We start from the raw sequence: 20,047 nt of genomic DNA, 5'->3' as shown, positions 1-20,047 counted from the left end.
GATCAATCAAAGTTTAGCAAGCCACCAAAGACAAAATGATATTACCTGTGAAATCTCAAACCATCTCAAAAAGATATTATATAACACTTGTCCCAATTTTATCAAAATCAAGGATAAGGATGAATAAGAGCTCTTTACGTGTCAAGACAACTTGCAAAAATGCTCATTACATTAAGCTCAAAGGTATAAATGGGCAGCTCTCTTCATGGAAGAGGATGCTTAGCATATGAGAGCTGAGCATACATCCGAGCTTCAACCATTATTTTTCTCTGTAAAGAAAGCATTACTCCATCTTTGTACGCTTTATAGACGATACTAGAAAAATAATCAAAAAATAATAAAATAGCAATGGACGTAGGATTTGCTTCAACCATCCGAATCAATATAAAAATCTCTCTTTTCAATCTTTTATTTATATTTCTTCAAACATATATCACTATGCATCATAATCAACTCTTATAATCATGTCACGTATAATTTCTTAACACTTTAAATGTGCGAAGTTGTTGGTGTTAAAATCAAGCATCAATAGTTTTCTTGTTTGATTTATTGCTCTTATGAGCCTATTAGTCAATTACTTCCAAGAAAATCTTGTATACAATGTCAAAAATATCTGTAAAAAAGAGTTAAATAAATAAAATTTTCAATACCAATTATTCTCCTTGGACTGTGATTATCTATCATCATCAAAGACTACTATTCTACGAGGCTCATTTCGCCACATAAGTATTGTTGAGTGGAAGCAAGTTAAGATTTAGTCAAGCTGATGCCTTATTTTATGAGTTTCTTGGTAGCAATAAGCCAAAATATATGTTGTCCAGTATCGTTTTTTTTCCTTGATGAACAGGCAAAGAAGATTGGCTAAAAATAACAGCATTTTGCATCACCAAAGGGTGCCAAAAGTTTTCACGGAACTGTGACTCCTGAGAGGAAAATCCCTGTCACATCACATCGTTAGATAGTGAAAACTTTGATCAGTTTACAAACCGTGGGTCCTCATAATTAAGTCATGTTTTAAATGAAAGATGTTTGCTTAAATAAAGAAAATCAATTAAGGTGGGATTCAAATCAGATAATATTTTCTTGATCGAGTGTTATATATATATATATATACAACACCTTGCATAATTTCCTTAACATAATTTACTTAATGTGAACTCTTACTTGCAAAAATTTTCATCAAAGAAAACTGATAGAAGAATTTTCTAAGTAAGAATATACATCCAATAAATGAGTGAAACAAGGAAAGTGACAAATGAAAATTTTTCAAACTAGATATGGGCTTGACCTTGTGGCAATCCGGAAACTTCTGAGAAACCTGATTAGCCACGTCAGTCAACTCTAACTTGTGGAAAACTCAATGAATCCTGGCCCTTAACTGGACCCTTAACCTGTAACTTAGCCAGGTCAGTCAACTCTAACTTGTGGAAAACTTAATGAATCCTGTCCCTTAACTGGACCCTTAACCTGTAACTTCTGGTCCATGTTTTTCAGGTTTGGCCCATGCTTAATTTTGAAGGTTACCCACCAGGCGGCCGAAGACTTTTCTTCCGGGTCTATAAATGCAAAAGGAGAATTGTAAAGAACTTTGCCACCAATTATGGCAGATTATGTGATTCACTGAATTTGACTAGTCTTTATTCATCTTAATATATCATTTGAAAAGTCTTGGTGTCATAGAATTCCATGGAGTAATTGACAAAAGATCTGGAACTGATTAGTCAAGACTGAGGTTTAAAATATTGGATCTCTTCCAGTGGAAGGACTTGTTCCCTCCATCTCTGTACATAGAGGTGGATGGTCAGTTAGCTAAAAGATTGTGCCCCAGAGAAGAATTAACTTTGGTTTTTATTTTATTTTTCTGATCCATGGCTTTCTCCTCTTATTCCGCAAGTGAAAAACCTTTCAGGGTTACAATGTTGTTGCTCCTTGGGTTGTTGATGTCACATATAGGAGCATCAGCTCTCTCTCTCTCTCTCTCTCTAACAATTATACTTTAGCATTTTATTCGACTTAATTGTCGGAGATTATTTTAACTTGTGTTTTAAGTATACATGTTAAGAAAAACTCTCAAGTTAATACTGAGACTTTTCAAAAGATTTTGACTAATTGTATTTGATGTCTTAAAAATTACATTACTATACCTTTTATTAAAGTTTGACACGATAATTTCCCCCTTTGATATATATATTCAGTGAACAGGTTGTTTTGTGTTACGTGTTTATACATACTAAATTTAAACGTGTAGTACATTGTTCTTGATTATTTAATTAATTAGTTAATACTATGAGATTTCAAAAGATAAAAGCAATATGAAGTCTTTTAGAATTTGTACATAAGGATCTGTACACGAAATCTATATATGTAGTATTATTTCTGTTTATTTAGTTAATAGTTTTTACTAACAGGTTAAGGCTCTCAATTGTTTTCATCATGTTCAAAAGCACTTCGAGATTTTACATATAAAGCACTACAATCTCAAAAGTACTTCTAAATTTTTTGCAGGCGCCGTTGGCGTATGCTATGGAAGAAATGGTGACAATTTGCCATCACAAGCTGACGTTGTGAGCCTCTACAAAGCAAATAACATTGGGCAGATGCGAATTTACGATCCGGATCAAGCAACTCTCCAGGCCCTGAAGGGATCCAACATTCAACTCATCCTCGACGTCCCGAAAGACAAACTCCTGGAACTCACAGATTCTGCAAAAGCGGGAGATTGGGTCCAACAAAACGTCCTGGCCTACTCTGCTGATGTCAAATTCCGATACATTGCAGTCGGAAACGAAATCCACCCTGCTGATGCAGAAGCTAAATCTGTTCTTCCTGCAATGCAGAACGTTCACAATGCAATAGCTGCAGCAAATTTACAAGGCCAGATCAAGGTTTCAACCTCAATCGACACTAGCTTGGTAGTCAATCCCTATCCTCCGTCCGCGGGAACTTTCAGTCCTGAAGCGAGCTCCTACATCACCCCCATAATTCAATTCCTGGCACAAAATGGAGCTCCACTCCTTGTCAATGTGTACCCTTATTTTGCCTACATCGATCCCTCCGCGCAAATCAGCCTGCCTTACGCGTTGTTTACTGCTCCAGAAGTTGTAGTAACAGATAATCAATATCAATACAAGAACCTGTTCGATGCGATAACAGATGCTCACTATGCCGCTTTGGAAAAGGCTGGTGCCCCCAATTTGGAGATTGTTATATCAGAAAGTGGGTGGCCATCAGAAGGAAATCCTGCAGCCACTGTGGAAAATGCAGGAACTTACTACAGGAATTTGATTGGTCATGTGAATGGAAACACAGGGACTCCCAGGAAGCCTGGAAAGGCTATTGAAACATATTTGTTTGCCATGTTTGATGAGAACCTGAAAGCTGCAGGGACTGAGCAGCATTTTGGTGTCTTCTCGCCAAGTAAAGAGCAGAAGTATCAACTAACTTTTGCCTGAAAGAGTTGCTACAGGTTTCTGATGGGCTTTAAGTTTAAATAAGGGTGTCTTGTGCTCCCATTTTATAATTTACTCAAGGCTTTTCATTATTTCTGAGCTCTAGGAATGGGAGAGCCTGCTGCACTACTTATTGAGATCAAGATCCAACAAGATCAATTACAACCGAAGATCACACTGTTAGTGTATGCCCTAGGAACCAATCGTGTTGTCAGTTTCAGGACATTATATCTTGAAAATGTATTATGAATAAAAGAAAGTGTTTTTATTTCACGTGTTGATTTTCTGCTTCATTTATATTATATTATATTTAATATTGCATGTGAAATGTCCGGCTGACACGGATTTTTAGAAGATCAAATCATCAAAGAATTCCCTACGCAAATAATGTTAATTGGGTAATAACATTGCATAGTAGGCATGCTGAATGTCTCCATTAAATATCATGTGATGATATTAGTGTGGGTAATTATAAGAGGTATATCACTAAGGCATTAGCATGAATAAACGGTCAGTGAACTGTTTATCAAATACAACCAATTACAATGAATCACATGGATATGGTCAATGGTGCATCGTAGGATCATGCTAGTATACCACTGATCCTTAGACCTGAGACATCACGGTTGGATTTGACATAGGATGCATATGGTTCATATGGTATATAAGCATGAGACTAATCATGTCTTATGTAATAAGCCGGTTTGGTCATATGTTATTCATGTGCGAAGACAAGTGATGGTCAAGATGGGATCTATTAACTCAAAATAGTCCAATCTCGAGTTTCCAAACGAATGTCAATAAACATTGGAAAAGGGAAATCTCTGGCCAAAGTATAATAAATGTCAGATGAAAAATAGTTTCATGTTGACGAGTTCCATTGTATCGATTGACAATTCGATTAAAGATTAAGTTAAAGGTTTTGACATACCATGAAGCATTCTTAATTGGGATTAGATAACAGAGAGATTTGACTACACAGTACCTACGATCAGAATAGATTCATTGGAATTTACACTTCATTGTGGTTTAGGGGTTATAGAACATTGTTAGACGTCTACCATAATCAGTGGGAGTTTCGATTATAAAGAATTATAACGAAGCATATTAAAATCAGATATTGGGCCCATGACTAAATCACAGTGAACCAAAATGGTCACACATAAAACCAAGCTGAAGGAGAGAGAATAATACGTATCATTAATTAGATTAATGATGTTCGGACGTAAACAGTTGCATCCGAATTAATGTATTGGTGAGAAATGATTATCCATGGATAGCTAGCACTAACGAAGGGTAATAAGGATTTATTAAATATTATTATTGAATTGGATTCAATGATGGGGGCAAAAGTACATTGGTTTTATTCTAAAGGGTTAGAATATTTGATGAAATTAAAATTTGGTCTAATTATGAATTAACCATAAAACCAAGGACTTGACATAAATGTTTATTCTCAAGTTAATTTTAAATTGTTTGAGGCCTTCCCAAAATAATTTAAAATTATACTTTGTGCCCATGGTATATAAATTAAGTTTTATACTATTTTAATTCAATTGAATCAATTCAAACAAAAAGCAATCTCTCACTTTCTCTCTCACTCTCTCGGCTCTCTCATCTTTGGCTTGGGTGGACTTCATTTTGAGTTTCTTCATTCTCTTTTGAAGAATCTAGACTCCAAATTTAAACATCAAGCTTTTAAAAGAAAAAAAAGTTGGTAATTTTCTATCATTTTCTTACATTAATATGTTAATATTATAATGGTTTGTTTTCTACCTTATGTCCATCATCTTGATCATCATTTTCTCTCCATTTCAATGTCCAAAATGCATGAATCCCAACAATGGTATCAGAGCATGTTTAAATTCATGCATGCATGTAGCATTTTTGGTCAAAAATGGACATAAATATGTTTTTGCTTTAGATGCATGTTGAAGTTATTGTGTATTTTGAATACAAATGATGATGGATATGTGATATTCATGCTCATTAACATGCTTCTATGAAATTTTGATATTTAGAATACAAATTTTCTTGTTCTTGAGGTCATATGTAACATGCATGTTTGATTTATTGCATCTTGATGCATTTTTGTTAAATATGAATATGTCTCATTCATATGATACATGCATGTGTAATATAAGCATATTTGATGCAAATTTGATGATTTTGAGAAGGGATGAATTCGATCAAAATTGATTCAAATGAATAATAAATTTTAAATGCATATTTGAAAGTGTTATATGTGATACGATAGTCTATAAATGTATTTAACTTAGATTGTATTGTGAATGCAAGTTGGTTGATTCATCTTTGAGCAAAAATCGGTGCATGATGCATAGATTTGCATTTTTTAATTTTATTTGATTGAATGTGATGTGAGAGATTTTTTAATGTCATGGATAATATAATATTTTTTATAAATATTATGGTGATGAAATTATGCATGTACCCTTGGTTTAATCATGACATATTTTATACATTTATTGCATGAAGTCCTTTATTTATAAATATTGCAACTTGCATAAATATTTATTTATATACCCTTGATTGAATTAATATTTATTAATGTGATGGATGAATATTAATTAGGGGATGATCATGGGTGTATATTTATTTTTCCCAAAAATATTTGATATTTGGGCATGTAATATTCTTTCAATAGCTTGTAATAATAACTAATTTTGTTATTAGTTTGTTATTCGAGCCTGAGTGTCCTAAATTGGTTTATGTAATCGTACGACCGGACGGAGGATGGAGATCCGATCAATCACCGGATAAAGATCTGCAAGGAGTAATAGAATTAGGTGAATAGTTTACCTAATTAGGATGTATTTTCCAAAACCCCATGATCATCCCACCATGTTTTATATTTATATGGATGCATTTGAATTAATGTATGTGATAAATGTAAAACATTATGGGCCAATTAATTCTTTGGCATAAAATTAGAGATTCCAAGATTTCTATTATGTGAGAGATGCTAATTTTATGACATGGAATTAATTGTCTTAGTTCTTGGATAGAAATTTTCATAATACCCAAGATTTCTATTATGTGAGGGTATAATGTGAATTCTATTTTAAGAAAGCGTAAGGGGTTGGATTTAACTAGTCTAGGGTACCAAGATTTCTATTATGTGAGGTATCCAAAACTAGAGGCAAGGAGTGAATCATACCTTATATAGTGATATAAAAGGATATAGTTTCCTACTTGTTAAATTTAATTAACCAAGATTTCTATTATATGAGGTTTAATTAAATTTAATAAGAATTTGATTTCTCACTAGAAATTTATTCCAACGAAATTTCCAAATCATCATTTAGGGGAGTATGGGATTTGAATAAAATAGTAGGAGCTAATAAGATTAGCATTAAAGGGTTTGAATTTACAAGACACTAATAAAACTTATATTTTTCCTTGCAGTCTATTTCGGTATTTTGTGGTATTTAGTTAACGAAAATGAGCAATAACTTGCTTTTGAGGATTCTCGATAACAACACGCTGATTGGACCTAATTTTAATAATTGGTTAAGGAATTTAAGAATTATTCTTAATTCCGAATAAGCCGGGTATGTCTTGGAAGCACCCTTCCACTTTCTTTGTCTCCTGATGCCACACCGCAAGAAAAGAAAGTTTTCGATACGTGGCAGGAGGATGACTTATGAGATGGAACCTATATGCTAGCATCAATGAATGCTGAGCTCCAGGTTGAGCATGAAAAGATGGAAAGTACGAATGAGATAATTATCCATTTACAAGAGTTGTATGGTGAGAACTCAGTGGTGAAACAATACGAATTGTGTTTGACACTATTCACAATGAGGCTTAGGGAGGGAGTTGGCCTAGATGATCATGTTATGAAAATGAGTAATATTATAGGGCAATTGCATACACTTAAGATTGTGATGCCATACAGTCTTGGGGTGAATTTGATTCTACAATCCCTTCCACCAAGTTTCAAGCCTTTCATCACAAATTATAATCTCAATAGGTTTGAGCGCACTCTTGCAGAACTATAGAATGAGATTCAACAGTTCTATAAATAGGGAAGAAAGGAAAAGGGGCAATAGGATTTTTTGCAGCTTCTTCTAGTAAGACTAAGAAGAAGCAATGGAAGCAAAAGAAAGGTCCAAAAGTTGGACCATAGAAAAGGCCTTTTAAGAAGGATGCTTCTAAGACTAAGAAAGGCAAAGAAAAGGTCAATGATAAAGGCCAGTGTTTCCACTGCAAGAAAGATGGGCATTGGAAGAGGAATTGTCCTCTTTATCTGAAGACCTTGAAGAAAGCTCCAGCAGGTATGTTCCATTCTTATGTTATAGAATTTGAATTAAATGTTAGTTCAAATGATCATTCCTGAATATTAGATTCAGCTGCTACATCTCAAATTTGTGTTTCATTGCAGGCACTGTGGAATAGTTCTGCATTGTTAAAAGGTGAAGTAATTTTGAAAATGGCAAATGGAGCAAAAGTTACGGCCGAGGCAGTAGGGACTTTCCATTTGACATTGCCATCAGGACACATTTTGTATTTGTATAGAACTTTGTATTTTGCCAAAGCAACTAGAAATCTCATTTCTGTTTCTGTTTTATGTAACTCAGATGAATTGTACTCTGGCTGTCTGAGTAAATTGTGACCTTCTCATCCAAAAAGTTTGCCTCTGACATCATTCCCTACAGCCAAATAGTTTCCTTAAACACATCCGCTATAGCTATGTACTCAGCTTCAGTCGATAAGAGTGCTACAACAGGCTGCAACTGTGATTTCCAGCTTATGCAGTTTCCTCCAAGCATGAAATAGTAGGTAGTTTTTGATTTTCTGGTGTCTTTATCACCTAGTAATTAGCAACATATCATCAACATACAGCGGGAGGTATATAGGCAGGTCGTCATCTAAATCAAAATGAAAGCAAATGTTATATCTACTTCTTCTAAACCCTAAGACCACAATAAAGGTATCAAATCTGGGGCTCAACATACTATTTCCTTGGGTATATCAGATATCCTGACTATCCTTCTGGCATATATTCGAGCTAACCATTCTTATCTACTTTTATCGTCACTCATAGAGTAATATACATATCTTCTGCACTCGCCAACTTATTATCTTGTGGCATCACTTGTCAACTAATTATTCTTCTAACTTTTTGGCACCACTTCTATTTGTCCATATGAAGCCACGGGAATTAGATTTTTTCCTCGTCATCTTATTCTGCTTTCGGGGGGGTCTATACATATCTGGAGTGATCCATCATTATTTATTTATTCCACTAAATAAGATTGGTGCACCCCATGGAGACTGGCTGGGTTAGAGGAAACCCTTGCTTAGAAGATTATTAGAAATACTCCTTTAATTTCTAGAGTTCTAATGGGGCCACTCAGTACGGAGCCTTAGGAATTGGTGCTATCCCAGGTGCCAATTTACTGCTAAACTCTATCTCTCTCTGTGGAAACAAACCTTGATAACTTATCTGAGAACATGTCTGAAAACTTCCGGACTACTAACACATCTTTGATCTCTAGATTGGGAACTACCCTACTATGTACCATCTAGGCAAAAGTACTCCATACATCTTTTTCTCAATTGCTTCCTAGCCCTCATATTACTGATCATCACACTAACTGATAGCCCTTTTCTAAAACTGAACTTATCATAGTCATCTAAATTGAATCTCACTCTTCTCTAATGGTACTCATTCTCTACTTTATGTCTCCCTAGGAAATTTATGCTCAAAATAATCCTCTTAATTGGGGATACTTAATATAACTAGATTCATACTTACCTCTCCCTATTTTAACAACTTTATCCAGATTGGTTAACTAATCATAGCTCTCTAGAACCCCACAGATTTGTAACTAATGTTAGTGGCTGGCACGGTACCATTCTCAAGTATGAGTCTCTTACTGTACCACATCTCTAATAGGCTACCATTCTCTCTGAACCAGTATGCAAGCCTTGCGCCCACTTACCTTCAAGTTTTTTCTTTCTAGGGTTAACTTCCCAATGGGTTTGCAGTCATTGGATTCAAAACTGATCTTGGTAACTTAGAGGCTTACTCTCCCGCTACTAAATATATGAGACTGCAACCCTGCTTTGTCTAAACCCGTGTGTACAAACCCTGGCAGGATTAGGCATCTCACCCACATTCTCTACTGATTCTTACTATTGGATCAAATAACATAACTACTATTAATCATCAATAACAATCAACCCATGCAAGTAAAAAGAAAATTAATTACAGCGGTCAGCTTACGGAGCACGTCATTGTGGCTTGAGAGGCACATTGTCACTTTTCTTAACCAGCTTCTAATCTAACTTTCTTTCAGAAAACATCTTAAGGTCTCCAAAATCTTGCTCTGAAACCAAAAATGTAATGTCTCACTAGGCAAGTATTCACTGAGTATCCTATTGAGAGAATCCAGCGAATTGCTAGTTTAAAAAGGGTGTTCGTCTAAAATTTTTATCCTTAATCCAATTATAACATACTATTACACAAAGATTATTTCTCACATATATAAATCCATATTAAATTTCTTCACTGAGACAGTGTGTGCAATCCTCTCACCAGCTTGACGTCTCCCAACCATTACAATCTAATACCTGCAAAAATAAGGAAAGCAACGGGGTGAGCTATAAATGCTCAGTAAGTAAACCAAATTCTAACTATGCTTTTACTCCGCCGCCTCCATTTTTGCTGTACTGTTTCTAAATTTCTACTTGCTTTCTCTCTTTATTTTAGGCGTACTACATAGCAGTCTTCTATTTTTCTCAAATCTTTCTAAATCCTTCTAATGTTGTGCTATTCTTTATCATTTTATTTCTCTTCTCCACTAGATTATAACTTTCTATTTCTTTCTCTACTCAACAAATCACTTAGTTTTCTTGCTATTTGTCATGTTTCTAATTTCTGTTCTTTTCTAGCATGTATCTAATTTCTATTTTTTTCCTGTATATCTCTAATTTCTTTTCTATTCTCATAGGCTTCTATTCTCTTTTCTTCTCTATTTTCATGGGCTTCTATTTTATTTTCTTGACTAGTCAGACACGCAATAATAAAATAAATTGTTTAATCTATGCATAAATGCATAAGATGCAATGCACATAAAATGTTTGATGCATATGCAAATGATCATGTTTGTATTCTTTCTGAAAATTCTATTCTAATCCTTTTCCTTTCTTTCTGAAATTCTTTCTGTTTTCTATTTCTTATTCTATTTTTCTTTCTTTCTGAAATTCTTTATGTATTCTATTTCTTTTCTATTTTCTTTCTTTCTGAAGTTCTTTTTGTATTCTATTTCTTATTCTATTTTTCTTTCTTTCTAAAATTCTTTCTGTATTATGTTCTGGTTTGCCAATCGGACTAGACTGAGGCATGGATTTGGAACCCTAGCCATGTGAGTGTATTCTGAAATTCTTTCCAGGTACAGTCCTCATCCACATGCACTTCTGGCATACTGTACAATTCTGTTTTCTATTCTGAGGCTACTCACTGATGGCAACGTGCATATGGGAAACTTCTGCATCTATGTCGCCACTAGCTAACACATCGAATGCTCACAGGTTCCCCATCGCAACAGCTCTCTGAAAACATGCTCTGTAAATCTGCAAAATAACTAGCTAGACATTTTCCAATAATTTTAAATTTTCTGAAATATATGTTATGCTATGTCATGCATTTATATGCTATGTATGCATGATCCCAAAATACATGTCTGACTCTGGCATGTATTCTATTAATTCTAAGGCTTTTATTTCTATACTTTTTTGGAAAGCCTAAAGTTCTATTCTAGTAACACGCTTAAATTAAACATTTTCTATTTTATTCTTTATTTCTGAATTCTATGCATCGTGTGTACGTACGCGATTCTATAATTTCTGCATAATTTTGTAATTATTTAATTCTATCATGTTATGTAAAATGTACACATACATAAGTACATTATCTCTCACAAATTCTACTCTTTTATAATTCTATTAGTGAGATATTAAAACAACACAATTCAACTAGGGAATGAATTCTACATTTTGGGCAATCTAATTTCTTATATAAAAACTATGCCATAGCTTAGGTATTAAGTCTACTAAATTGCCCAATTATACTACTAGATTTTCTCAAACTTATAAATCACATAACCATGTCATTAAACAACTCTCTAATATTTTTCTAATGTAACAAACATGCATTGTATAACTTTCTAAATACAAATCTTAATGCCATAAATTTTCATTCTCTTAACATGACCATCAACGTTTTATACATGCCCTTCTTTCTTCTTTTCTTTTGGTTACATTCTATACATTAATCTATATCATCATATTAATCATTGTAAATTCAATCTAATATATGGCACAACATATATACTTTGGCTAAATTCTAATTTCTTTCTAACATTCTTAACTAAACTTTTGGCCAATACAACATATTCTCAAGATCTTCTAGCACAATTCCATAGCTTGTAATATATAATAAGGCATGAAAACTATGCTCATACCAATCAATTTCTAAAATGGTCATGTATTTAATATATAAACTAAACTTCTATTTCTTTGATGTTTCTTTGATATTTATACTTGTGAAAGCTTTTCTATTCTTTATACAATAAAATCAGTTGTTACATGTTATTTGTAACTAATCTCAAAACAAGAAAAAACTTATTTGAATGATCTTTCTAATTTCAAGCATACAAGCTTGACAATTTATAATATAATCACCTATCTTTTACTATCATCAATACTACACTATTGCAACAATTTAATAAGCAATTCTTGCCATAATTTTTCTAAAGTCATAAGTTTCAAAACTCATAATTCAATGACTAAATGCAATATGCCATTCTAACTAATGCTAAAAGTTCAAGCAACTTGAACCCTGCACTAAAGGCCATTCATTTCATTGAACTAACATAACCAAGTGTTATTCTAAATTTTGGCATAACAAAATGCACTCTTGAATACTAAAACATACACTTGGTTAAGTCTAAGATAACTTTTCAACTCCAATTCTTTCCTTTCCCAAACAATTTCTTCAACAAGATTTAACAAACTCATGCATGCATTTCTCTTTGAATTTTCATCAAACAATTCACATGCACATGCAAATACTTGGTTGGCCACACTTCCGCGTCTCTTCAAATCCACCAAAATTGGAGCAAAAACTCACCAAACTTAACTTTAAATCTGGCCGGATTCAACAATTCCAAATTCCAACATCAACTCATTAAAATTTCATCCAAAGTTCAACCAAAACATCACATCTACATAACTACTCATCTTGGCTGAATTTCTACACATTATTCTCCATCAAACAAGCATCTAAACAGCCAATACTTCTTATCATACACCATACACAAACACTCAAGAATCAACTTACACATTAACTACTCAAATTAAAGCCTAGATTAGGTTTACTTACCTTTTTCTTGCAAGAATCCTTTTCTTTGCTTCCTTTGCTCACTTTCTCCATTGATTCATGCTAAAAACACATAAATTCATGAGAACTCATACTTATAAAACACAAATCACAAACTTTTGCTAAAATTCTTACCTTAGAAAACCACAAAACGAACATATATTCACTTAGCATGAATCCTCATGTAATTCTCTTGGAAGACTTTGAAGAAATGGACGAGAAATGGGGGAAGAAGGTGGCGTGCCCAAGCGATGAGAATGGCTAGGGTTTGTCAATTGAAGCCTTATAACTAATATAAATACATATATATCCCATTTTGCCCTTGCACTTTTATGGTCATTCCAATTATGTCATACATGCATTTACCGATATACCCTCACTTTCAATGGATTTAACACATGCTCTTGGTCATTTTCACTCCCCACTCTTTCATCTAGTTGTGAGTGCAAAGACCATTTTACCTTTATTCTTTAATTTCTTTCTATTACTTTACAAACACGTATTTATCTCGGCATCACACCACATGTATTTTCCATAATATTTCTACCACTCTATTCTCATGGCTAGCACACTTAATACATTATATTTATCATACTCACTTTTCACTTGAACAAGTGATTATGTGTGAAATGACCATTTTGCCCCTATTGAAACTTTTATGGAATTCCTCTATAAAACTAGTTAAATATATTCACTATGATTATAAAATAATCCCTACCATATTTCTTAATGTGGGTATTATAGTACATGTAAGCAAAGTAGTAAATATCATATCTGCATATGAATATCGGGCTGGTGGCCTTACCTCTCTCCTGGTTCTGTCCCTTGCAAGTTGGTACTGTTGTAGGTCAACAGGTTGGGGGTTCTATTGTTTCTTCTACAACTTCTTCTTTTTATTGGTCAAGGCCAATTTTTTCTGCTTCAGCTTTTGGTGGTGGCTCTAAGTTTGGTTGGGCAGAATTTGGTTGCTGTGTCATAGGCTCCACCTTAATTTGTGTACAATTAGTAAGATTATGAGATGTTTCAGGGTTACTAAGGGGTCTTTGATCAATGGCAGTAACTTTACAAGGGAATACCCCTTTATTATACACCACATCTTGGCTTACTATGATTTTTACCCCTAGAGTTTCCCTATCCTACAGCCTATATCCTTTTGTGCCTTCTTGGTATCCTAGGAATATGCATTTGGGGAACCTAGGCCCTAGTTCCCTCTCCCTCCCACCCACCCACCCACCCACCCACAATGTGTGCATAGGTAGCACACCCAAATATTCTTAGGTGGCTTAAGTCAGGCTTCCTCCCAAACCAAACTTGTTCAGGACATTTACCATTTATGGCAGTTGATGGACTTCTATTTACTAATAGGTTGTTGTGACTAATGCTTCTCCCAAAAAAGTGTTTAGTAGCCTTAAGGTGAACAGTAGGCACCTAACCTTTTCCAATAAGGTCCAATTCATTCTCTTAGCCAACCCATTCTACTGAAGGGTCCTAGCAACAGTCATATGCCTTAGGATACCTTCTTCTCTATAGAATGTGTCAAACTCAGTATTGCAAAACTCTAGCCCATTATATGTTCTTAAGGTCTTCACCCTTCCTATCTAACTAGTTTTTCACTAACAGTTTCCACTCTCTAAACTTGGCTAAGGCTTGGTCTTTGGTTTTTAGGAGATAAATCCAAACTTTCCTTCTGTAGTCATCAACTATTGACAAGAAGTAACTGTTTCCACCATGGGACCTGATTCTTTCAGGTCCCCAAAGACCACAATGTAGGTATTCTAGGCAGTTTGTGACAAGGTAAGTTCCCTTTGAGAAACTCAACATGTGTCGTTTCCCTAACACCCAGTTTTCACAGAATTCTAAGTTAGAGACAGTATCCCTACCAAACATCCCCTGGCTATTAAGTATGTTCATACCTTTTTGACTCATATGTCCCATCCTTAGGTGCCATTTTTCAGTCACAGATAGATTAGTTGAAAGCAATACAATATTGAAACATTCAGGATAAAAATTTCCACATAAGATATAAACACCATTTCTTTTTCCCCTTTAAGAACAAGATTTTGATTTCTATACACATTCAAGCAACCATTATTAGCCCTATAGGAACATCCAGCCTCATCCAGGGTCCCTATATAAGGTTCCTTTTTAGATCAAGTATATACCTGACCTTGGTCAGTTTTATAAGTTTTCCATCACTTAGTTTTAGAGTCACTAATAAGTGTTCAATAATTGATATTTTCAATTCCTTTACATTAATCTTTGTGATATATTTTGTGATTGATTACGCTGATTAATGTATTTTCTGAATTAGGAAAGGAATGGAGGCATGCGAATGAAAGTGGAGCATAATGTGCAGTTTTCAAACATTGGCAAATTCGACCTCTGAAGGTTCAATGGAGATTATGACAATCTTAGAGTTCCAGAATAAGAAAGAGTCTTCTTGATATTTGAAGTAGACATCCTAAGCTTTCCAAATTGGTTTTACGTGTTTTAATCCTAGTACATTTGGGTATTCAAAGTTTACATTGAAGTCAGAAGATCCAATCTCATTATAGCTTAGGCTTTAGTCAGTAATTGGGCTATAACTTGAGTTATAGAAGTCCAATTGAGAAGTCTAAAGATTCTTTAGAAAGCTTATAACCAAGGCTACAATTTTGATGAAGAGATAAGGCCCGAATTCAGTTGTTTTCTGACCCAAAATCAGCTCACAAATTCTAGCAAAAAATTAGCCATCCTGTTTTAAGTAGAACTCAATGTCTACAATTTAGGAATTTGAGTTGTAAACCTTCTGGGAGGCTGTACACACGTTTTTAGGGTTATTTGAAGGGGCTATAAATATAACATTAGGTTTTTATGGGAGAGAGAATACACACACAAGGGGATTTATTCAAAAACACTTGTTATTATGAATTTACAATGTTTGGCTAAACTCTTTCAATTTAGTTCAAGGGGATTTCAATTCCTAACACATGTCAATGGTCTAATTGATAAAGTAATGTTATTTCTTACCTTTCTATGGATTTGATTTATGTTATTCTATTTTAATAGAATGTGATATTTGATTCGTTTAATTTACTTCAGGTTTGGTAGATTGATTGAATTGATATCGATTGCTAGAATTAGAATTGTATTACGTAATTGATCTATTCCTAATCACACAGTAACAATTAGTAATAAAAGATTGTGGACAAACTTTCTATTTTATTACTTGAACAAAACAAAAAAAAAAATTAAGTTAGATAATCCGAGCTTGTGAGATTGTTGCTTAGATTAACCTATTTCATTGGAACTTAAAGCAACCATTACATTAAATCTAGAGAGCTTCTTCTACATTGTCTAATGGTTAAAGACCATTGAATAGCATGTTTCATTAGTCAGAATTAAGGGGAATTTCAGGTAGTAGAGCTTGTTACTACCTAGGGTTGATACTTCCATGAAAGGGTAGGATTGCGTTGCAATTGAGAATATACATTGATTGTGAGGATGAGATTGAATCGAGAACTGAAGTTGTTTTTATATTGATTTTCATTCATAATTTTGTTTTGGTAATTAATTAGTTTCCTTGATTTTACAAACCCTCGGTTTATATTTTTGTTATTTAGGTCAATTTGGTTATCTAGGATTTATTTTTAAACAATTGGAATTTAGATTCAACCACTTCCCTATGGGATCGACCCTTACTCGCGCTATCTATTGATTAATAATTAGAAGTAAGGTTTATTAATTTTGTAGTGTTGACGACACACTGTCAATCACACTACCTATTCCCTTAACACTACAAGCCTGATTGTTTTCCATAAAGACAGCCTCATTTTCATGTGTTTCTAGTTCCTTAAACCAGTTCTTATTTGGGCTCATATGGAAAGAGCTGCCTGAGTCGAGGATCCATTCCTTAGCACTGTCAGATGTTGACACTATAAGGACTTCAGGCTCATCCAATTGTTTCTTAATAGAGGCTAGGTTGCTGTTAGTGTTTCCCTGTTTTTGTTTCCTTATCCATTCAAAACAGTTTTCTTTATGTGCCCTATTTTATTATAGAAAAACAATTTCCTGTCTCTGTTTTAGGTTTGTTATTACCCTTCCCCTTCTTCTTGTTCCTAGACCCCTGATGATACTGGTTACTCTTTCCTGTTTGGCTGGATTCAGGCCTACTTCTTACAAACAGACTGTTACCTGACCTCTTTTAGACTTTCAGTTCTAGTTCCCTAGCTTTAAGTCTTGCTATTATTAAGTCCATGCTAAGGCATTCTTTACTACTAGGTATTCATCAGTTAAAGAATTCAGTAAGATCACTGGTAAATTAATGTCCCCTACTTCTTGGTAAGCTCCTTTAAGGATCAAGGTCATCCTTAAAAATTCATCTAAGTTATCCTCAATAGACCTAGCACTATCCATTTTGTAAGAAAATAAGGCACCATTCAAGAATGCAAGTTTGATGCTAATTGTAATGCATACAAGGTTTTGAGTTTACCTCATAGGGCTAGAGGAGTTTCTAGCCCATCTACCTTCTGTAGAACATTGTCTGACAGGTTCATCACGATGAGATTCTATGCCACCTCATTAATCTAATCCTTCTTCTTCAATTTCTCCTCTAGCCACTTCATCGCATCCTTTTCTAGTGTAATCCCCACCTTGTTGTCGGAGAGAAGCACTTTCATCTTCTTCTTCCAATTGTCGAAATCTATCTTTCCGTTGTATTATGTGATTTCCAATCGCATGGTGGTCATCGTGTAAGCATTTGTGTTGTGTTTAGGAATTGTCTTTGTTTCAAGAAGCCGTAATTGAAACCCTAGATAGTAGCAATGAAAAGATTCCTATGAGTTTACAAAAAAAACCCCAAATCTTCAAGGAACCTCTCAAATCGATGATTTAACACCTTGAATGTTTAATCCGGGAACTCTAGATCACTAAGGAATGACTCAATTTGAAAAGTCCCAAATTTTGACAAACCCTAGAATTTCCAGAAAACCCTAGATCAATCTATGATTCAACGAATCAATCAATCCTAACGCCTTTAGGCTCTGATACCACTATTATACGTCAATCAAATTAATCAAACACAAACACACAACAAATTAAGAACAATCACAACACCAAAATTACTGTGGTTCACTTATCCAAATTGGATAAGCTATATCCACGTTAAGCTCCGGAAATGGGTAAGCCCGCTGCACTATTTATTGAGATCAAGATCCAACAAGATCAATTACAACCGAAGATCACACTCTCTACAGTTTACAAGAAATCTTCTCAGCAACTTAACCATAGGGAATCTCACCAGGAAACCCTAAGAATGAAAGCAACAATACCCTCCTAGAATGACTATCGTAATCACTCAAACAACCCAAGTTACAAAGATTTCTCACACACAAATAAACCCTAATAGAGAGCAATTTATATTCAATAGAGATAATAATCACAGAGCACCAAAATCTGACTATTCAAGCACTCATATAGCGTTGACCAAATTGAAGGACTTTAGCGTTGGATCAACGACTAGGATCCAACACAAATTAGCTCAAAATGGCAATGTTCCTTAATCCCCAAAGTGACACTGTTTCAGTCTTCACTTCAACAAAAGGTTAATAAGGCAAGTTCTTATTGTATAAGGACTTGATTACTATCGTTATTACAAGGACTCCAAAGAGGCCTAGCCACGCTAGATATATACTTGTTATTTGTTTGCCATGTTAAATTAAATTAAATTTGAGTTTATTATTATTTATTTTAAGGAATAGTAGCTACCGACAGATTTTTCCAGGGTTATAAATATTTCAAAATTTATATCCATTAATCTAACTTGCTAATTCTCTAACCTCCTCATTCTTTGAATCCCCAGAATAAGTTGCTTGACTCCACCCCTGGTTCTTGCCTCTTACATGTTGAAAATAATATAAATTAATTGTCATCCAACTTTTAACTCTTAACATCTACTAACTCTATTGGTTATTTTGCTTATGTACTCTATAGTCTATATGCAATCACAAGTACAAATGAAAATAAAAAAGTTTAAAATATTGTGAAGGTATGAGAGAAAAAGAGAAGTGGTGGTTATATGAATTGAGACTTCTTCATGAAATAAACTAAAAGGTTTTTATTCTTAAGAATACAATTAGAAGGATATTAACAACGTTTTCTATGAGCCCCCACTGACCCCTTGGTGTCTCCGTCCCTGCTCTTGATAAAGCTAGTGTGTCCAATCTGGAGATCGATCATTGTATTGGAGACTAGTTGGCGAACTGATCGAGGTACTATAACCAAGGTTGATAATGCAAGTTCTTATTGTATAAGAACTTGATTAATATTGTTATTACAAGGACTCCAAAAAGGCCTATACTAAGTAGATGAGTAATACAACACCAACAATCTTTTCTCACAAACTTTCTCTCACAACCTAGATGTGGCAGGTTGCAATTGATCAGCTCGCAATTAATTAGTAGGACCTATTGTGAATTGACCAATTATGAACTGTCACGTCAGGGTTGTGAGAGAAAATTTATGAGAAATGGTTGTTGGTATAGTATTATTACTAGGTAGATAGTTTTCCTTTGGGTGGCCATGGCCCCATGCCCAGTGAGGGCTACAAAATATTTCATAACTTTACATAGTAAACTGTTAATTTAGTCCTCATAAATTCAATTATCCTTTGGGCCTCCTCAGGTTTTGAGCTTAAACTATATCACCCATAAATGTAACTTCCTAACTCTGACCCCCTTATTCATTAAATGTTACATTTCGACCCTCTAGAATAAGTTTCTTGGCTTCATCCCTAGTTCTTGCCACTTATGTGTTGAAAACAATGGTTTACGCAAATATATTCTAAAAGCACATGTTAATAAGCTTCGTTTCAATGAATGTGTTTATGTAAATATGCACTTAGGTTTTGAGTTTTTATAAGGAAATGCGACTTTTACATACCTCTATATATGTAATGTAGGGTTAATATTTCTCATCAAACAAGCTTAGATCTAGTTAACATGTAACACGTTAACGCGTATTCTAAACATGTATGTTAAAAATAGTTCTTATAGATAACCTGTCAAAGATTATAAATTATTTTTATTCATATTTAGATGGTAAGATCTTGTTCTTGTAGTTAGTGTGCGTTCTAAAGATACATATAAATTAAATCATTTCTCATCAAATCATTTCAGATTTGAGGAATATGTAACACACTAATGCGTATCCT

At 34.2% G+C, this 20,047-nt stretch overlaps 1 protein-coding gene across 1 annotated transcript; it reads left to right on the top strand.

Annotated features, from left to right (window-relative positions):
* The first annotated feature begins 1,622 nt into the window (after positions 1–1,622).
* Positions 1,623–3,703, top strand: LOC116130981 (glucan endo-1,3-beta-glucosidase-like). The gene is made up of 2 exons (XM_031416647.1): positions 1,623–1,959; positions 2,503–3,703. Exons 1-2 carry the CDS (start codon positions 1,869–1,871, stop codon positions 3,450–3,452), a joined length of 1,041 nt encoding a protein of 346 aa, XP_031272507.1. The 5' UTR covers positions 1,623–1,868; the 3' UTR covers positions 3,453–3,703.
* The last annotated feature ends 16,344 nt before the right edge of the window (positions 3,704–20,047 follow it).

The sequence above is a fragment of the Pistacia vera genome, unplaced genomic scaffold (genome assembly GCF_008641045.1).
Source record: "Pistacia vera cultivar Batoury unplaced genomic scaffold, PisVer_v2 Contig227, whole genome shotgun sequence".
Taxonomy (NCBI): domain Eukaryota; kingdom Viridiplantae; phylum Streptophyta; class Magnoliopsida; order Sapindales; family Anacardiaceae; genus Pistacia; species Pistacia vera.
Note: the sequence above shows the minus strand (reverse complement) of the source record. Positions and strands in the feature narration are given on the sequence as shown.

Bases quoted from the DNA above. Each gene is read 5' to 3' on its own strand.
- LOC116130981 (XM_031416647.1), top strand. From the start codon at position 1,869: ATGGCTTTCTCCTCTTATTCCGCAAGTGAAAAACCTTTCAGGGTTACA. The intron at 1,960-2,502 runs CAGCTCTCTCTC...CTAAATTTTTTG, and splicing joins GATGTCACATATAGGAGCAT to CAGGCGCCGTTGGCGTATGC.